Source organism: Harpia harpyja, chromosome 2 (genome assembly GCF_026419915.1).
Source record: "Harpia harpyja isolate bHarHar1 chromosome 2, bHarHar1 primary haplotype, whole genome shotgun sequence".
Taxonomy (NCBI): Eukaryota; Metazoa; Chordata; class Aves; order Accipitriformes; family Accipitridae; genus Harpia; species Harpia harpyja.
Window position 1 is genome coordinate 61,228,269 of NC_068941.1, and position 18,951 is coordinate 61,247,219.

Genomic DNA, 18,951 nt, shown 5'->3' on the forward strand with positions numbered 1-18,951 from the left:
AACAAAGCAAGCAATGGCATCACTAATGAAGTAAGAGAAAAATATCAGGTCAAAAGTTGTCAATTTCTGCCACTGACTTCTACAGGAATTTTTCAAAGCAAATTGGAGCTCACAAAACCACAGAAGTATTTGGAAATTAAAGATTTTGCAACAAAGCAACCCTTTGATTTATCCTGGAAGTAACTATTTACTAAAGATTAAAAAAAGGAGAAAAATGCTGGTACTCTCACACATCTCTATTTTTTCTAACTACCACATATTTAATGAAAAACTATGAAAACCTATTTGTCTGTGCTGCCAGTGCTGAGATCAGCCTTCAGGAGATGGCAAATATCATAGAATCATACAAACATTTAGGTTGGAAAGGACCTTTAAGATCATCAAGTCCAACCATAAACCTGACACTACCAAGTCCACCACTAAACCATGTCCCTAAGCACCACATCTACACATCTTTTAAATACCTCCAGGGATGGGGACTCAACCATTTCCCTGGGCAGCCTGTTTCAATGCTTGACAACCATTTCAGTAAAGACATTTTTCCTAATATCCAATCTAAACCTCCCCTGCCACAGCTTGAGGCCATTTCCTCTTGTCCTACTGCTTGTTACTTGGGAAAAGAGACCAACACCCACCTCGCTACAACCCCCTTTCAGGTAGTTGTAGAGAGTGATAAGGTCTCCCCTCAGCCTCCTTTTCTCCAGGCTAAACAACCCCAGTTCCCTCAGCCGCTCCTCATAAGACTTGTTCTCTAGGCCCTTCACCAGCTTCGTTGCCCTTCTCTGGACACACTCCAGTACCTCAATGTCTTTCTTGTAGTGAGGGGCCCAAAAATGAACACATTATTGGAGGTGCGGCCTCACCAGTGCCAAGTACAGGGGAAAAATCACCTCCCTGCTCCTGCTGGCCACACTATTTCTGATACAAGCCAAGGTGCTGTTGGCCTTCTTGGCCACCTGGGCACACTGTTGGCTCATATTCAGCCGGCTGTTGACCAGCACCCCCAGGTCTTTCTCTGCCAGGCAGCTTTCCAGCCAGTCTTCCCCAAGCCTGTAGCGTTGCATGGGGTTGTTGTGATCGAAGTGCAGGACCCAGCACTTGGCCTTGTTGAACTTCATACAATTGGCCTCCGCCCATCGATCCAGCCTGTCCAGATCCCTCTGTAGAGCCTTCCTACCCTCGAGCAGATCAACACTCCTGCCCAACTTCGTGTCAGCTGCAAACTCACTGAGGGTGCACTTGATTCCCTTGTCCAGATCATTGATAAAGATATTAAACAGAACTGGCGCCAATACTGAGCCCTGGGGAACACCACTTGTGACCAGCCACCAACTGGATTTCACTGTATTCACCACAATTCTTTGAGCCCAGCCATAGAGCCAGTTTTTTACCCAGCAAAGAGTACACCCACCCAAGCCATATTTCTCTTAAATCACTACCTATTTAATAAACGTGGGACTGAAAGTGTATGATGCTTCTTTTTTCTTGATGCACCTGGACAAGTCCCACTTTCTTTTTGCCAGGCCGGAGTCTGGGAGAGGAAAGGAAAGCCAAAGGTAAGGAAGAATCTTGTAGAAAGGATTATTCTTTCCAGATCTCAATTCCATAAAGAAAAACTGGATATGAAATTATATCTGGATTTCAAACATATACAATGATTTGCATAAGCATGCATTTATAAAGAACAGTAATTATAACACATCTAGATGCAAGGCTTGGAATGAAACAAATACATTTGAGAGGTCTGCAGAAGAGGGAAGAGAAGAAAAATGTATCAGCCACCAAAGTTACCCATCCTGCTGCTGATGCAGGATGGATCACGTGCATATTCTTTACCCAATTCAGCAGAAAGTCAGACAAAAAGTTTAACTTTCTTTAGCAGTAGGGCAGTGGGGGCATAAATGGATTTTTCCATCATAATCACCTCATCACAGATCTACTGAAATGACACCAACAACATGATTTTAACAGATGCTCAAACAGAAGTGCCTTCATACTTTGCAATTCATGGCTATTTAAATAAGATCCTACTACTTTAAAATGATAACTTGCTCAAAAGGCACAAAGGACTTGATAACTAAGTATTGACATCATAGCAACAATTACAAACTAAGTTAAGCACACATTAGGACATTTTATCATTTATTGATATGTTTTATCACAGGGGAAAGATGAGACAGAAAAAAACTCCCCAAACATTTTAAGCAACATTATCTTATTTTATCATGTTTTCAAGACAGAAATAAGCCTTCCTGGAAAAATCAGCTTCAGGCTCTGTGTATTTAAGGCCAAATACAATAACTCTGATCTATCAAATGGATACATTCCAGAACTCCAAAAAGTAGCAGGCTGAAAACTCTGAAACTATGGATGTCATACATTTGCTATAAGCAAGAGCAAATGGTGGGGTAGGGGGTGGGAGTGAGGGCAAAATCAGATTTGTCAAAAAACCACAGGAACTAGCATCTAGTTGCTCAGATAGATTTATGAAGGCACTGAGACTGGCACATTTTGTCATGGACAACAGAGCACAGTGAAACTAGTTTCTGTTATGAGCACTGTATAAATGCAAACCTCACAAGAGTTCCTGAAAATGCTTCACGCAAATTATCTTCAGATACAAACAGGTGGCCTACCAGCTTTCAAGCATGACAACTATTGCTTTGTTACTTTGAGATACCAAGAAGAGCCATTATATTGGGCAGTTGTCTCAGTAGCCAAGCAGGTATCAATATCTGATGTGTAAGTAAAATTATACAGACAGCATGTACAACTTCTCCAGATGAACAAATGCACAGTAAGAAAATAACTGGAAATTGTATTCAACATTAGCTAGTTCTTCATCATGTTTACAATTGATACAACTGTGCTTGATTAAATGCATGCACTGGAAGAATCATTACAATTTCTAAGGGATTCTTGTTAAACCCGAAATTACAAATCCTAATGTGAGATTAATGGAAGTTTAAGATAAATCAGCTCACACGTAGTGAACAATCTTTTTTGTACCAGTAAGACTTAATTCTCCTGAACCATGCCTCCAAGCTTATTTTTAAAATCAGATTACACTACGTAAAATAATTAATGATAAAGAAACTTAGGGGGGGGGGAAGTTACAAAAACTAAATACTTATAGGTACAAAAAGGAATTCTTACACATGACTAATATGGCCACTGATTGTTACACATTTTTGGTTACAGGGAAGGAATCAAGCCAGAAAAGAAAACAAGTTCAGAAATTAATGCTGCTTCATTGACATTGGTATGAGATTGCAAGTAAAACAGAGTTTTCAGGAATATGTATATTGAATGCTTCAGCTTTCTGGCAATGAATTCTTTCAGGGTACATGACAATTTATAGCAGAAATAACCCTGCTTCTCCCTTAAGCCTTCTCTGCAGACATGAAAAAGAAAGAAAAGGTTTATCTTCCCTAATAGGCCAATTACTTACTTGTTTCAAGCTGAAATTTTTATAGGTTCAATACAAAGTTTCTGGGAAAGCTGCTATATATATTCATGTTTACAGAACAAAAAGCTGTTTGTTTTTCCTTTGATGATACAAAATGATAGTCCACACTTTTTCTATGGTTATGAGCTAGCTCTTAAAATACCAATATAGAATGGTAAATGCCAGAAAGCTGGAGATTCCATCTTCTGAGTAATATCACAATATATTTAATGGTTATGTAGTACCAGATTGCCAACCTGCTGCATGGGCTGATTAAGGTCATGTCTACAGTACAGAGTTTAGGGTTTGGCATAACCAGCTAGCATATTAAGATTTTAGAAATGTTTATTTTCGGTGTATTGCCTTCACTAGGAAAAGGTGTGTCTTTAATGGAAAGAGGGAGCTTTAAATGTGGTTTGGCATTACAGCAACTACTGTATGTTACTGCTCAGACCTTATCGAATTTGTTACAGTGTCTAACTGCCAATCAATCCTCTCCTACAAGTGCTATTTATGATGGCTACTACAACACATGAAAAGTGACATTTTTCAAAATACTTGTTTCCCTGCATGACCACAGAGCATGGAAGAAAGAAAAAGGGTTCACTATACTTCCTTTATCTTTGTATTTTACAGGCTTTGAATGAGTCTCAGAAGATCCTTTTATGACAGGTAAAAAAGAAAAATGATGTGGGCAGCACTGCTATGCACTAAAAGAAGTTTTTTGCCAGTTAATTTAGAATATGATCAGTTTCCCTTCCTGTCTTCTTATTATCCATGCATAATAACTGCCTGTCAGCAAACCTCTCACCACTAGCACGCTCCACTCCAGACCTGCACCTACACACAGTCTGTAATACTGCAGTCCTGCACTGTGGAACAGATGCTAACATTTGTACCAAACTACATGATGCACTCAAATAGAAAATGATCTCATTCTGTTTAGGGAAATGTTATTACATTATGAGTACATCCTGATACCATTAGTGAGCTTTACCAATACTGTGATAAATTAGCAACCCTTGAATTTCCATGATGCTTACAGTGATTTTAGAAGAATTAAAAATACACCTTTCAAAATAAATGCTATGTATGACAATGCTTAACTAGTCAAACTACCTTGGTTAATACAGTACAAACTCATGCATGAACACTCTTGCCTCAACCAAAGAATAATTTTTTTCAGCAAATTTTACACTAATTTGATATCCATTTAGCAAAACTGGTGAGCAAGACTCACCTGGACTAGTCCCTGAGCAACCTGATCTAATTAGACTTGCTTTGAGCAGGGGGTTGGACTAGATGACCTCCAGAGGCCCCTTCCAACTTAAATTATTTTATGATCTCTAGGTATCCAGAAAGTAAACCAAAAGATTTATCAACAACTTTTTCACATATACTCATAATCAAATATTAACAATAAACCAGAAAGACTGTTCTCTCTTACCTGCTATATACTTTGGTTAGTAAGTTGTTTATCTGTTTATCCATTTTGTACTTTGAGTAATCTTCCAGACCATCTTTCACTGCAATAATTGTCAGAACCACTACTAGAGGTAGCATTGTAATTTCTTTTTGGAAGGCTTCCACCAGAGGAACCCAATTTAGGACAATTAGAAATAGGAAATACAAATTGGCAACTCTGAAACAAAGAGAAAACATAGGAGTTAGCTGTGCTAGCAGACAGTCATCCTTATTCCCCCACTCCATGCTATACAGACACTTAAGTTAGCAGTAATTCACCTTTTCTTCACCCCAACTGCAATTTAAAAACTAAGTATCCAGAACTCTGTTTTCACTCTCCAGTCAATAGATTACTTAGCTGCACAGTTGCTTAATATGCATGATCAGAAGATGCAGAAACCAAGAATTTTCCTGTATTTTCAAACCTGTCCTCCAGGCATATGTCTTCTAGTGAGGCTTTGGTGAACTTGCACCTTCTCAAATTGCTAGGTCTTTTAAACTTAATTTTATCATCTCCTGGGTGAGATGACGTTTTTAAAAGGGACCCATCCTACAACCTCCCTGCATAACTTTACAAATCAGCAGTCCTCCAAGCAGAAGGAGGATAAAAAAATTGGCAACAGAGGAAGAAATGAGGGAAAAGGAGAAATACATTTGCAGGAAATTAGATGAAAATCCTACTGCAGATTGCTGCGTGGCAGTGCTCCACGAGTAAGGAATATTTCAATAATCCGAAGAACAGAGTTAGTGGAAATTACATAAACTATGGATAAAAGGATAGCCCTATGCTGATGATACTCAAGAGACTATGGCCAAATAACAGAGATCTTTTCAAAAGTGACAGGCAGGTCAGGAGGAAGAATAATTTTTTAATACCCATCTATATAGTTACACACACATTTAAATAAAAGGATTCCACTTCAGAAGAGTTACCACAATCAAAAAGGAGTTCATTACCTGTGAAACTGTTCAAATAAATTCCGTGGTAAAAAATTCAATAAAGTATACTTAGTAGTCCGTATTTGGTTGTTCATGTACAGTTTTGATACTTCTTCATACTCTTCCTTAAAATGTCCCAAGCAGGGTATCACTATCCTATGTTTGCCAGTAGTTTTTGATGACTGATAGCACTTGTTACTTGAATTGCTGCTGCTACCTTCTCTGCCCTCTGTAGATATCAGTCGCTGCCAACGGTATCGGGCCCAGCGGATGGGATCTGCCATTGCACCCAAAACGCTTTATAATCCAAGGAGCGCTCTCTATTAGAAACACGTTAAAACACAACAAGTTAAATAACAATTCTGTAAAGGCTTTTCAACTAAAAAGTCACAGTTACAGTTTTGAATAAGCCTAGGAAAAAAGTCACTTCCATGTTTTGATTTTAAAAAGCCCAAAAGAGAGTAATAGTTATGTTTATTATGAGTTATGTGAGGTCTGGAACCCCTGCTTCAAAGGTTGAATTTACCAGAATTTCACCTACCCTTTCAGGATCCTAGAGTTTGATTGCTCTGTTTAAAATGCACAGTATTTTTGTAATAGCGCCTTTTGTGGTTTAACCCCAGCCAGCAACTAAGCACCACACAGCTGCTCACTCACTCCTCCCAGCTCCCAGTGGGATGGGGAGGAGAATAAAAAAAAAAGAAGTAAAACTCATGGGTTGAGATAAGAATGGTTTAATAGCTAAAGTAAAAGAAAATACAACAACAACAGGAATATAACAAAAAAAGAGAGATAAATAAAACCCAAGAAAAGACAAGTGATGCACAATGCAATTGCTCATCACCCACTGACCACTGCCCGAGCAGTGATCTGCCCCTCCTGGCCAATGCCCCCCAGTTTATATACTGAGCATGATGTTCTATGGTATGGAATATCCCTTTGGCTAGTTCGGGTCAGCTGTCCTGGCTATGCTCCCTCCCAGCTTATTGTACACCTGCTTGCTGGCAGGGCATGGGAAACTAAAAAATCCTTAACTTAGGATAAGCACTACTTCACAACAACTAAAACATCGGTGTGTAATCAGCATTATTCTCACACTAAATCCAAACCACGCTGTACCAGCTACTACGAAGAAAACTCTATCCCAGCTGAAACCAGGACAGCACGTCATGTAAGCAGCCCACCCACCAGTTTCTCGTGCTGCAGTATGATGAAAAAAGCAGACAAGCTGTTAATTCTGAAGAGAACAGCATTTTGAAAGGAATCCTTATCTCGGACACTGCAGTCCTTGCTCATGGTTCACAACCTTTATTAAACTGAGGAATCAACAATATAGTAATAGGCATCTGAGTGGCATCTTGACAACACCAAACTATGTGGTGCGGTCGACACGCTGGAGGAAAGGGATGCCATCCAGAGGGACCTTGACAGGCTTGAGAGGTGGGCCCATGCAAACCTCATGAAATTCAACAAGGCCAAGTGCAAAGTTCTGCACATGGGTCAGGGCAATCCCAAGCACAAATTCAGGCTGGGTGATGAGTGGATTGAGAGCAGCCCTGAGGAGAAGGACTTGGGGTTGTTGGTTGATGAGAAGCTCAACACGACCCAGCAATGTGTGTTTGCAGCCCAGAAAGCCAACCATATCCTGGGCTGCATCAAAAGAAGTATGAGCAGCAGGTCAAGGGAGGCAATTCTCCCCCTCTCCACTCTCATGAGACCCCACCTGGAGTACTGCATCCAGCTCTGGGGCCCCCAACATAAGAAGGACATGGACCTGTTGGAGCGAGTCCAGAGGATGGCCACGAAGATGATGAGAGGGCTGGAGCACCTCTCCTATGAAGACAGGCTGAGAGAGTTGGGGTTGTTCAGCCTGGAGAAGAGAAGGCTCTGGGAAGACCTTATTGCAGCCTTCCAGTACCTAAAGGGGGCCTACAAGAAAGATGGAGAGGGACTTTTTACAAGGGTATGTAGATATGGGACATGAGGTAATGCCTTTAAACTGGAAGAGGGTAGATTTAGATTAGATGTAAGGAAGAAAATCTTCACTATGAGGGTGGTGAGGCACTGGAACAGTTTGCCCAGAGAGGTTGTGGATGCCCCATTCCTGAAGTGTTCAAGGCCAGGCTGGATGGGGCTTTGAGCAACCTGGTTTAGTGGAAGGTGTCCCTGCCCATGGCAGGGGGGTTGGAACTAGATGACCTTTAAGGTTCCTTCCAACCCAAACTATTCTATGATTCTATGAGTACAGCCTTAGACACGAAGTGAGAAATGGCCAGTGAAAGACACTAAGTTGCTACCATGAACAAAAGAACTCTTCCAATTGAATTAGAAACAGGTTTGAGAATTTTTACCAGCTGGTAGAGGATGAATAAACTTCATGCTAACTCTTCTCCTCTATTCACCTTAGCTAAGCTCTAGCAATCTACCCAGCAATTTGTTTTCCTAAAGAAAGCCAAAGTTCATAGGGATAGGTGATACTTTATCAAACCACCCAATGCAGTCAGAAAAGGACTTTTACGCACAAACCGTGCTTTAATAGAAGCTCAAAACTTCTGGTTTTTTACAGTCAGTTTTTTTACAATATACGAGTTTTTTTACGATTAATAGTTGCTACATTTCTTGTACTACTTCTTCCATAGAACAGCTCATCTTATATTTTTTTATAACTTGTGTGAGCTCCAAATCATCAGTACAGCTACTTCTTGCTGCAGATTACTTTCCTTCCATCTGTACCTTACTATCTGCATGAATAATAGCAAAATTTTTTACTAAATCCTCTTCCTAAATTCCACACAAAAGCTGCCTCTAAAACTTGCTGGGTCTTTCTAAATGAAATTTCTTTACTACAGCAGTCATCAAACTAATCCTGATTTTGGCTTCAATCAACTCAGACTTTTATTCATGTGGTATCTTTTTCTCTGCCATTGACAAATGCCACTCTGTGCTACTCAGATTCCTCCAAAATGTTGCTGTAAAAAGTTATTTTCCAAACTATCAATTTGACACCATTGTATCTTCTCTTACATATCTTCCTTGATTTTTCCTTTCTTCTATTACAATTGCAGAAATCTCAAAACATGGGCACAGTGTCCTCAGCAGGTCCTCCAGCAATGAGGTAGTATTAATATATGTACATCAACCCATTCTGTTCTTAAAAAGAAGATTCTGCAAACTTCCTAAAAAGCCTGGTCCACTACGTCACTACCCTTTAGCTAGAAAGCTTTCCCCTAATGTCTAAGTGGTGTCTTACTCTCATCAAATTAAGATGGTACATTTTTGTCCTATCATCATTAGATGTGGATAGTTATTGACTGTTACAATCTTAATGTCTTGGAAGACTGTTACCACATACGTGAAACTCATGTTCCTATTTAGAAACCATGACCTGCATGTGAAGGGAGAAGAGGAACAAGGAGGGAGAAACAAACCTCTGTATAGCATCTCCTCTCAGCATGCCCCAGCAGTTCCCACGTGAATTACTGTTCTCCCAAGGCCCTTCTGTAGTGCTTCCCCAAGCAACGTAAGGGACCAGTCTGAGAAAAAGAGACTCCAAAAAGAGTCTCCAAAAAGAGACTGGGACCTTGTGGTCCCAGTAACCATCAGACTACCAAAGGCAAGCAACTGCTGCACAGGAAGGCAGCTATGTCCAGAACTTCTCAGAGAAACACGAAGGAGCTTGTGAAGATTTTCCAAAATATATGGCATCCTCTTATTTTCACAGAATGTGGCATCTTCATAGCCCTGCTCCCTCTAATCCTACTGCCTGGGGGACAGTCCCCAGAGGGACTTCCCTCTGCATAGAGGCTACTATCCTATTTTAGTCAGGGTCAGTCTTTCCTCTGGAGATAGAAACTGACATCTAGGAGCAGCTACTTTACAACAACGAACTACTTTTAAGGTATGGCTACCATATAGTCAGACATACGAATATATTGATCTGTACACATGTGAAAGAGATGCTTCAATTCATTTGCACTGAGTCTGAGAACAAGTCTAAAGCTTGGAAGGTAGCCAGGTCTTCAAAAATATTTAGGGACTGCAGAACATGCTGCTAGTGGAGTCCATACTTGGCTATGCAGATCTCTTCAATACACCTAGAGCTCCTAAAAACCAAATGAACACTGACACATCTACACGAGTCACGACTGAAGCAAAGAACAGAGTATTGAAAATTAAAGAATCTGAAAAGCTGACTGGCTGAAAAGAGGCACTTTCTTTTGCAATCACAAATTTTGGCAGTTCAGCTCTTAAAAAAAACCCAAACTTCTAGATTTTGAACAGCATCCTTAAGGCTTGGCCATTTTGAGGAAACAACATTCATCCTTAACTGCCTCTGCTGTGACAAATCAGTAATTTCACAAGCAGATCTTAGGCGATGAGTGGCCTTTTTAAAGAAATGTTTGCTTTAAATAACAACGTGCTGGATTATCAGGGAGAGTTTTAACGTGATTTCTTTTTTGTCCTGTTAAATTTATCAGTCTCTTTCAAGCCTCCATCTTTAGCATGAATCATACAGGGTGTGTATATTAACCATACTTCTGCTTGAAACGATAGTTCTTTGCCCAAGTGCAGTAATCTGACTTATCTCTACATACTATGTGCAACATCCTTGTAGAAAACTCAAGTAAGTAAACACCACAAAATTTCTCAAGATGCCGTATGAGCCAGGTATTTGAGAGCAGGTTAGATTTGTAGAGAAAATCATATTTGTTTTCATAAGACCAAACAAACATCTGATACTGGTGACTTCTGTGACCAGAAGCAGCAGCAAAAGTAAAGAAACAATTTCTCAAAGCAAACTCCCACAGCTAATGGGAATGCAAAGGCTTTAAATGACAGATCCTGTTCACTCAGTGAAAATTATATAGGCAAAATAACTTACACAGCTAAATAAACTTTAAAAGCTTAAGGATTACATTATCAGTAACATGCAAATGAAGATGGAAAGAGAGAGTTGAGAATCAGGAAAAACAAAAGGGAAAACCTGACAAATTTCAAAACCTCCTAAATTCTAACTCTTTTTGGTTTTCATAACGTATTACCTTTTGTAGCATTTGATACCTGGTGACCACTCTTTAAAAATAAAAAAAAAAAATTAAAAAAAAAAGGTGGGAAGAGTACTGTACATTTTAATGTGACAGCATGTTAAGACAGAATTCCTCACCACTGGATCTGGAGCCAAATGTTTAAACTGCATACACAGTGTTGCTGAAGAGCAGTCATCCCCTACCGCATACACACCCCTGACTCCTGACACAGCTCCAAAACCTCTGCCCCACCCTTCCTCATCCTCCTTCAGAGAAGCAGAGCTTAAAAAGGAACAGGAAACATCAGATTCAGTTGTGTGCACTGCATATTTATGCCAGTATCCCCAGCATTTTACTGTAACAACTTTTAAAAAAACTCTGAAGAAGATTGTATGGACAAGAAACAACTAACACAAAACCACCAGAACTGCGCTACATTGGAAACACTATATGAGAAGCAACAAGTAATCTCCTGTGGTCAAAAAGGTGAATCAGACAATTAACCAGCATCTTGGGAAAAAAGTATCTGGATCTCATACTTTGCCACAATGCCCTCTGACCCACCTAGGATTTGACTGAGCTATTTGCAAATGATTTTTTTTTTTAAATCATTTGCATTTCCATTGTAAAGTAGGATTTATGAGGTTTCAAACTTCAGAAATCTCTTCTGCATTTGTTTTCCTCTTTTGAGTATTTTTCTTCTTCCTCATTACATTTGGATCATAAAGTAATGAGAACCTTTCCTTTGGTTAGCTAGAAGGTCAAAAGGAGATTCATCAACTTCATGTTAGATATTGTAAAGGATGAAGTTGCCCAAGATCAAATAAAAGCTGTTTTAAACAATTTTTCTAAGAAATCCCTTCTCCTAAAACATTATTTGACCCTCTTGTCACATCATTTTTCACAGTAAATTCTTGAGTTCTCCAGCTAACATGAATTCAAAGCAGTAATACAAAACTGCAGATGTTTCTTTAAACACTGGCAAAAGACCCAGAAGATGAGTTACTTTGAAGCAGGATTTTAAAAGGTTTATTTTTAAAAAATAAGTTTATGTTTAAAAAATCCAAGAATAATGTTCACGTATCTGAAAACAGGAAGCCTAAATGATTATATTCTAAGTTCTGAGGACAGCGTCACACAAGCTAGACTGTTCTCATTTTCATGCTATGCACTCAGGTGAACACTACTTGATCTTGCTAGGTGGCAATAGCTGATATAGAGATAATCCAGCTATGTCTTACATGCAAAAAGGCAAGTTTTTGTAGCAAGCTCACTAATGTCACATGATCATGATGAAATGTGGAAGGGAATTATCTGACACTGGACATATTTGCTTTCTCTCCACCTCAGGTCCCTCACGTACCCTGATTCTTCCCTCTTCTTATGAAGCACTCTGAGAAACGGAAAACTGGAAGGACTAGATACGGTTAATGTGCAATAGCTGGTTGCCAAATCTTTGTAAAAGCAAGGCACAGCAGTGTCATTTTTACCACAGGACAGATCGACACTATACACTATGCATGTTTGACCATCCTATACCACAATAAAAAAGCCTTTAATAACTCTCTGCTAGTGGTAATGCTGAGAAAACCCCTATTTTTAAATGGTCCATACCCTGAAACAAGGACCTTTCATCATAAAGCCCAGTATAAGCATTCTCTTGTATGTATATTTCATGTCTAAAAGTTGTTTTCATTTCCCATCACTTGCCATTTATTGTCTCTTTTAAACTCTGTCAGCTCCAGTTCTGTGGAGTATCACCTTCACATCCGCATGCAAGCTTTTGCTCCTAGCTTTCCTGTGGGGAGATGGAGCTGCAACTAAAAATTCCTTAGTTCCAGTTATATTATTTGGTAGCCTTTGGCAAATCACTTGGCAATCACCAACCTCTCCCATACCAGAGTCTGCAAAACAGATGTGTACATAATTCAGCCAATGTTTATACTGCTCTGGAACTGCACCTGACTATTATTATGCTGTGGTCATTTGCTCACACATCATGTGAAGTGCCCTACCATTCACCCCGGCTTCTCTTGACCACTTCCTCCCTTCTGACAACATGCTTCTCTTTTGCTGTGATCTCCAAATAGTTAGTCCTTGTTTTGCTTTCAGAAAATTCTTTGTTAAATACACTTGGTAAATGACATATTTCACAAGAATGTTCCTCAGACCTTTGGCACATGCATGTGTATGGTGCGTGTTTCTACCCTGTTCCTGTTCAGGCACAATCTTTCAACACAATGTGCAGTAGGCTTTCTGTGTCATCTGGGGTTGTTTCCAGTAGCAAATAATAAATTGATTCTTGGCAAACAGAAACGCAATCAAAATTGCATTATCTTACCTGCAAAATGTCTACAGCACCTAAAAGGGAAGCAAATCAGACAATGCATCTCTCCAGCAACACCCCTTTTCTTAACTCCCTACCTGAATATTTCAGGATGTTCTGCAGGTCTGAGGTTCTGGGTTGACCAGGGAAGATATAAAAATGTTAACCCAGATGGAGGTCACACTACACAAAGCTATGGAAGAATGGATCATCCCTCATCCACACAAAGTCCCACTTAAACCTCCTAGCAAGTGTTACTGCACAGGCTCACTAGCACTTGCGTCGCTACATTACGAGTGGAGTACGCTGTCAGAACTATACAGGCTAAATGTTAAAAACACCTCCTAATAATTTTTGAAAACTCAGAAGCTATTAGACAACAGAGAAGCTTAAGGGAACCATGGCCTAAAGATTAATTTACACTCTGAAGAATAAATACTTCTTTTCTCCTAAGGTTTGCTACTTTCTCTGTAACACGCAATTTCACAAGTTTGTAACATGTCTTTGCAAGCCAATATGAAATCTGCAGAGACACCCTAATATGCTAAATAGATCTGGATAAGAGACTTGTGCTGCCAATTTATGGGACAAACAGCCAAAAACCTGCAGGAATCAAAACTTCAGTTCTAAGAAAAAAATGTGGTTATTTGCAACCACATATTCTGAGTTATATTCATAAAGGGGATGCTAAGAACTCTTGGATTAAGAGTGGAAGGCAGATGTTACTATGGAAAGTGAAATGCTATGGCAATATTTTGCCATGCACTCCTACCTACAAAGTCTGATTTAGCGGAGGCAACACTGAAAACCTGCAAGCCTTGGAATGCCTTATCTTGGAAAGGAAATTTCTTAGTTGTGAGAACATTAAGCCAGCCATTGGCAGCTCTTCACAACTGAAAAACAATCAGCAGGATGCATTAAAACCCAAGAAGTGCCAAGGCCCTGACACAAGGTCAACTGCAAGATAATTTGATATTAAACCATACATGCAGTAGTATTGATTAATGTGCTATAGTGTGGGAGCAGCACATAAAAGCAGAAAATCTCCTCCATCTTGGGTAGTTATTTAGGATGCCAATCAGATCTTGTACCTGCAGACACAACTGAACCATACGCTACCAAATTTTAGGTTTAAAACTCAGATGAATCATGTATTTCTGCTACAGGTAAACAGTTTCAAAATAAAACTGAAGACTGCTGGAGAGCTATGACTTGTGCAAATGTTTTACATTCTCTTCTCCATTAATCAGAAAAGTTCTGCTTTATGCCCTGTTCTCATGTGCCACATCAGCCTCTCAAAACTGTAAAACAAAACCTTCCAGGTTAAGTCTTACTCTTTTATGACCATCTTTTCTCATAAGTATATCTTTAGCTCATGGTCATGCATCATTTAATCACTGCAGATGCTTTGATATGCGTGAAATTCACATTAATTTCACAGTAAGACTAAGGTGTGGGGCATGTTAAAAAATTTATACTGGTGTCCCTATGATGCAAAAGGATGTGATTTTTTTATAGTCAGTGTACGCTCCCTACAGTTACTGTTACAGTAAACAGTTTTAAAGGAATGGATCCATACTGGCAGTATTCCTGGTTTTTAACTATAATGATTTCTTTAAAGGGACAAAACTCTGTTGTGTCGACAAGGTCTAGGTTACTCAATTGAAATTTATACTGAAAGTACCTGTTACAGCAAGAAACTGTACTTGAGTTCCCAAGATCCTAAGTTAGGCCTCTGACTAGTCCTATTCTTCTCATTTTCTAAGACACCTACATTATCAGCTCTTCAAGAGTTCCACAAACTCCCAAGGCATCCAAGAGGCTTTCAGGTTTAATGCTCTAAGGTTCTTCAAAGGATCTGGGAAAGGAGGTTATACATATGGTTACAAAAAGAGCACAACTACAAATAAAAAAAAAATCCTTCACAGCTCACTTTAAAAGAATATACTAGATTTGATTTTATCTTAAAGACTTTCTGGTTTTAAACAGACTTCTCTGCCAGCACTGGAAGCCAGAAATGTCGATGCTATACATGTGGGCATAACCTGAGCTACTAAATATCTAGATAACTAACAGCAGTCGAGCCACAAAAGTGCAGATTTTCATGAAGGTCTTCAAGTATTTTGCAGACTTAGATGGCTCATGTCCAGGCCTGTAGCAGTGCAGCTTCACTGGTTTTTAGCCAAACAGATTAAAGCTACCTTAAGCATATAGCAATCATACCTACCAAAAGTATATCTTAAAATGAACAATTTATATACAGCCTTCTGATTTTTAAGAAGCTAAAACAACAGCTACAACAGATGTGAGATACCTGCATATTTCAAAGGGACAACAACGCTACAGCTGACAGCACTTTAATTATCAATGCTGTTGTACTGATTCACTGTATTTGTGCTGTAGCTTCAGCACAGCTCCTACTTTCTACCAGTAAAGCATCTTCCTCACATGCACTCCAGCTGCAAAGGACAGTGCTGCTTTAGAACATACGCTGCGCATCGCATTTTTTTTCCTTGGCATTTTAAGATTTTCAGTGGGAGATCCCTTCAGAGAGGCAGTTCTGAGGGTCAGACTGAAACTACACAGGCATCTAGTTTTCTTTTCAGCCCTGTGAAATCCTTTATGACGCTTCTATTTATTTTAGTATTGCTGCTTCTGTCCTTGTCTTTCTTACTCATCTCCATGCTCATTATCTTTTTACTTCTCTTCCAGTACTGTTTATTATATTCAGGTCTAAAATTAGGCTCAGATCTTGCAGGCTTCACTTAATATTTCATGACACTGATTTCAACTATTAGCTGTCCAACACAGGAATTGTGCATCGTTCCTATGCTTGGAACACATAAAAGTATTTTCATTTCATTAACGTGACAGCAGAAATTATGCTAGTATTTACAGCCATTTTAAACAGCATATCAGTATATATTGATGGCTTCTGGCTTTATATGGACAAGACGGAGCTTTTAAAAGTCATTACAGAAACCACAATTAGGTGGGATACAGGTGGTCATCAGCCACAACACCATTCAACAGAATTCAAGACAGCAGTGAACATAGTTTTCCAACACTGTAGTGAATTTTTGACAAAACCGACTCTTCTATAACCTCAGGAATACAATCAGATATTCCTCATGGAGCAATAAAACCTGTCTACTGCTTGGGGATATTTTGACAGGAATAACCTGTGAATCCACTTTAACCACTAGAGAGTTTCTGCAACACTACAAGACATGCCTCTTGAGAGGATATGTCAGGCCTGAAAGACAGAAGTGTCCTACAGTAATTCAGGGCTCAACTACAAATGTGTATCATTATTAAAAATGAAACAAAAAGATATAGGAGCCTAGAAAAAAAATGCAGGGGTTTAAGAATGCTCAAATTCTGACCCTAGTAACCTCAAAACTATTTAAGACACTAAAGAATCAGTGCTGTGAGTAGCTGAACCGATTTAAAAGTTAACACTGAAAGGACTTGTTCTTCCTTCTCCTACCTCCTGCTCCTGGCTTTCTCCCCTCCTTCATAATCGATCTGCAAGACTTTTTACTAACTCAAAGACAATAACATTATCGGATTTCCCAATCTGGTTTACAGCTGTGAAAGCATTCTCATTGGCACAAGGAGATGGGACAGCAATGTCAGATTAGAGTGTCTTTGAGTATTTATGTAGGGCACTCGGTCCTGATTTTGGTCTAGTTTTCATTAGAAATATATATCAGCTGTGGCTATTGCCTTTGAAATCCAGATCATCCACAGTAGTGGCAATTAACAAAAGAATGTGATCCTTGTCTGTCAGTCCTAGCTTTTGCTCCTGTAAATATTAACTGCCCACAGACTAACTGTAAAGACTCAGCCTAAAATGATGGCTTCGGATCAGCTTTTAGGGCGTGCAAAGGAGTTAAGAGAATTAAATTCCACTCTGATCTTGGGGAAACCATTTAGTGCCTCTCCTGCAATCCATCACTTATGAAAACAGGGGTTATGACAATTCTGTTATCTCTTGGTGATTATATTAAGATAAGTACGTTTTTAAATAAGGGGTTTCTCAATACTATGGCCATTGGTGAGACATGAGTATATTTTAAGTATTATTTTAGTATGAAAATAACAGTAGCTTTTATATTAAAAGTACTTTTTTCTTCAGTAGCTGTACTTCTGACCGAACAATAATTTCCTTTTAGGAACTTTGATTTTTCTTTCCCATCCTTGTGAACATTTTTTCACTCCTAAGCCCAGCACCTATTATTGTGGCCTAATCCTGTAACTGCCCGTGGGCACGATGCACCCCTCTGTACCTCCCTGAAGGTTCAGGGATTTCCTTGTGACTTCTATGGACCTAAGTCTACTTACTTGCCGTAAAACTGTAAAGTACATAAAAGCTTACACCCTTTCCCTCAATCACCACCCTGAACTATCAAGGTCTTAACTACCTTTTCTTTCCGGTCTCCTTCCAGAGCAGCTCAGCCGATGAGATTAACATACGCACGGGCGGCCTCGTGGCCCAGGGGACATTTAAAAACAAAACAGCACAAACCGCCCTTTTCCACTGCACGCGACGGCCGCGGCACCACTGAGCTTCAGCCGCCGCCGGGTTTTGCAGGGGGGACCTTTCGGCCTCCGCAGCACCTTCCCGGACCAGACCCCTGACGCCCTCAAAATGTCACCCGCGGTTAGGAAGAGGGGACCTGCCTCCACCTCCGAGTCCGACTGGGAGCTGAAAACGGACAGCTCGGTGGTGACGACCTTGCCTTTTCACGCCGAGAACGGACGGCTTCACGTTCCCCTCAGCCTGAGGGGCGGCACCTGCCCGGCGGAACTCCCCAGGCAGCCGCAGGAATGAGGCACCTCGCGCGGCGGCTGGAGGGCGGTACTCCCCCCCTCCACCTCAGCGCGGCAGCCTCGCCTCGCCTCCGCCCCAGGCGGCGGGGGGCACCTGGGGGCCGGCGGCTGCCCGCGGAGCCGAGGCCGGCTACGTGGCCCGAAGGCCGGCAGCCGCAGGCAGCCCCGTTTTCCTGCCGGCTCGCATGTCCCCGCGGCCGTACGGCCACGCGGGTGGCTCCGCCACAGCCTCCTCGCGAACTAGTGCGGGCTCCTCCACGACCGCTGCTTCCACGTTTCCCTCCCGTCAGGTCTCGGCCCAGGAGCCCGGCACCGGTGTCCTCCCACCCCACCAGCCGCGCACCCGGTCCCGCAGGCAGGCTGCCTACCTGCCTGACCCCCCCGCCCGGCCCGGCGGGCTTACCGGTAGCACCACTCACATCCCAGCGTAATGGCCGCGACCCCCCTCCACGCCCGCCGCTCTCGCTCTGTCTCCGCGGCCGCCCCGCCCCGCTTCGCCGGTGCTGCCCGGCCCCCCGCGGCTGCGCCGCGCCCTTCTGCCGTCCCGGCCCGCCTCTGCTTCCCTTCCCCGGTGGCCGTCGTCGCTCTCGGGTCTCCGCACCTCAGCCTGCCGTTACCGGCCTTTTGCCGCTCTTTTCTGCTCGCCTCTTTCCCGCTCTGGTCTTTCTCCCCTGGGGAGTGACTGAGGCGGGACCCGCCGGGCCGGACTGCGGCGGGGGACCCTTCCAAAAAGCGTCTCCGCCGCACACCCCGCGGCCCCGGGTGAGGGCGAGGAAGCTTTGCTGGTTGCCGTCGGGGCCAGGCCTTTGGTTGCCGCTTCGGGAGGCGAGGTTAGGTACTGCCAAGTAAGCCCTTTCGTCCAGCCGAGGGCAAACCCAGTCCCAAACCAGTACGGCGAACTGCGTGCAGGC

General features: G+C 41.5%; 1 protein-coding gene across 7 annotated transcripts in view; it reads right to left on the reverse strand.

Annotated features, from left to right (window-relative positions):
* ATP10D (ATPase phospholipid transporting 10D (putative)) overlaps positions 1–18,497 on the reverse strand; it is a 63,800-nt gene extending 45,303 nt beyond the window's left edge. For 2 of the 7 annotated variants that reach the window (XM_052780133.1, XM_052780135.1), the window contains exons 1-3: positions 14,975–15,050; positions 5,870–6,171; positions 4,896–5,090 (exon numbers count right to left, since the gene is read on the reverse strand). In XM_052780133.1, coding sequence (XP_052636093.1) covers positions 4,896–5,090; positions 5,870–6,135 — 461 coding nt within the window. In that variant the 5' untranslated portion in view covers positions 6,136–6,171; positions 14,975–15,050. Of the gene's footprint in view, positions 1–4,895; positions 5,091–5,869; positions 6,172–14,974; positions 15,063–18,443 lie in introns of those variants that run through there. The other 5 variants (XR_008234137.1, XM_052780132.1, XM_052780131.1 and 2 more) reach the window with 5 other exon arrangements.
* Positions 18,498–18,951: the final 454 nt, after the last annotated feature.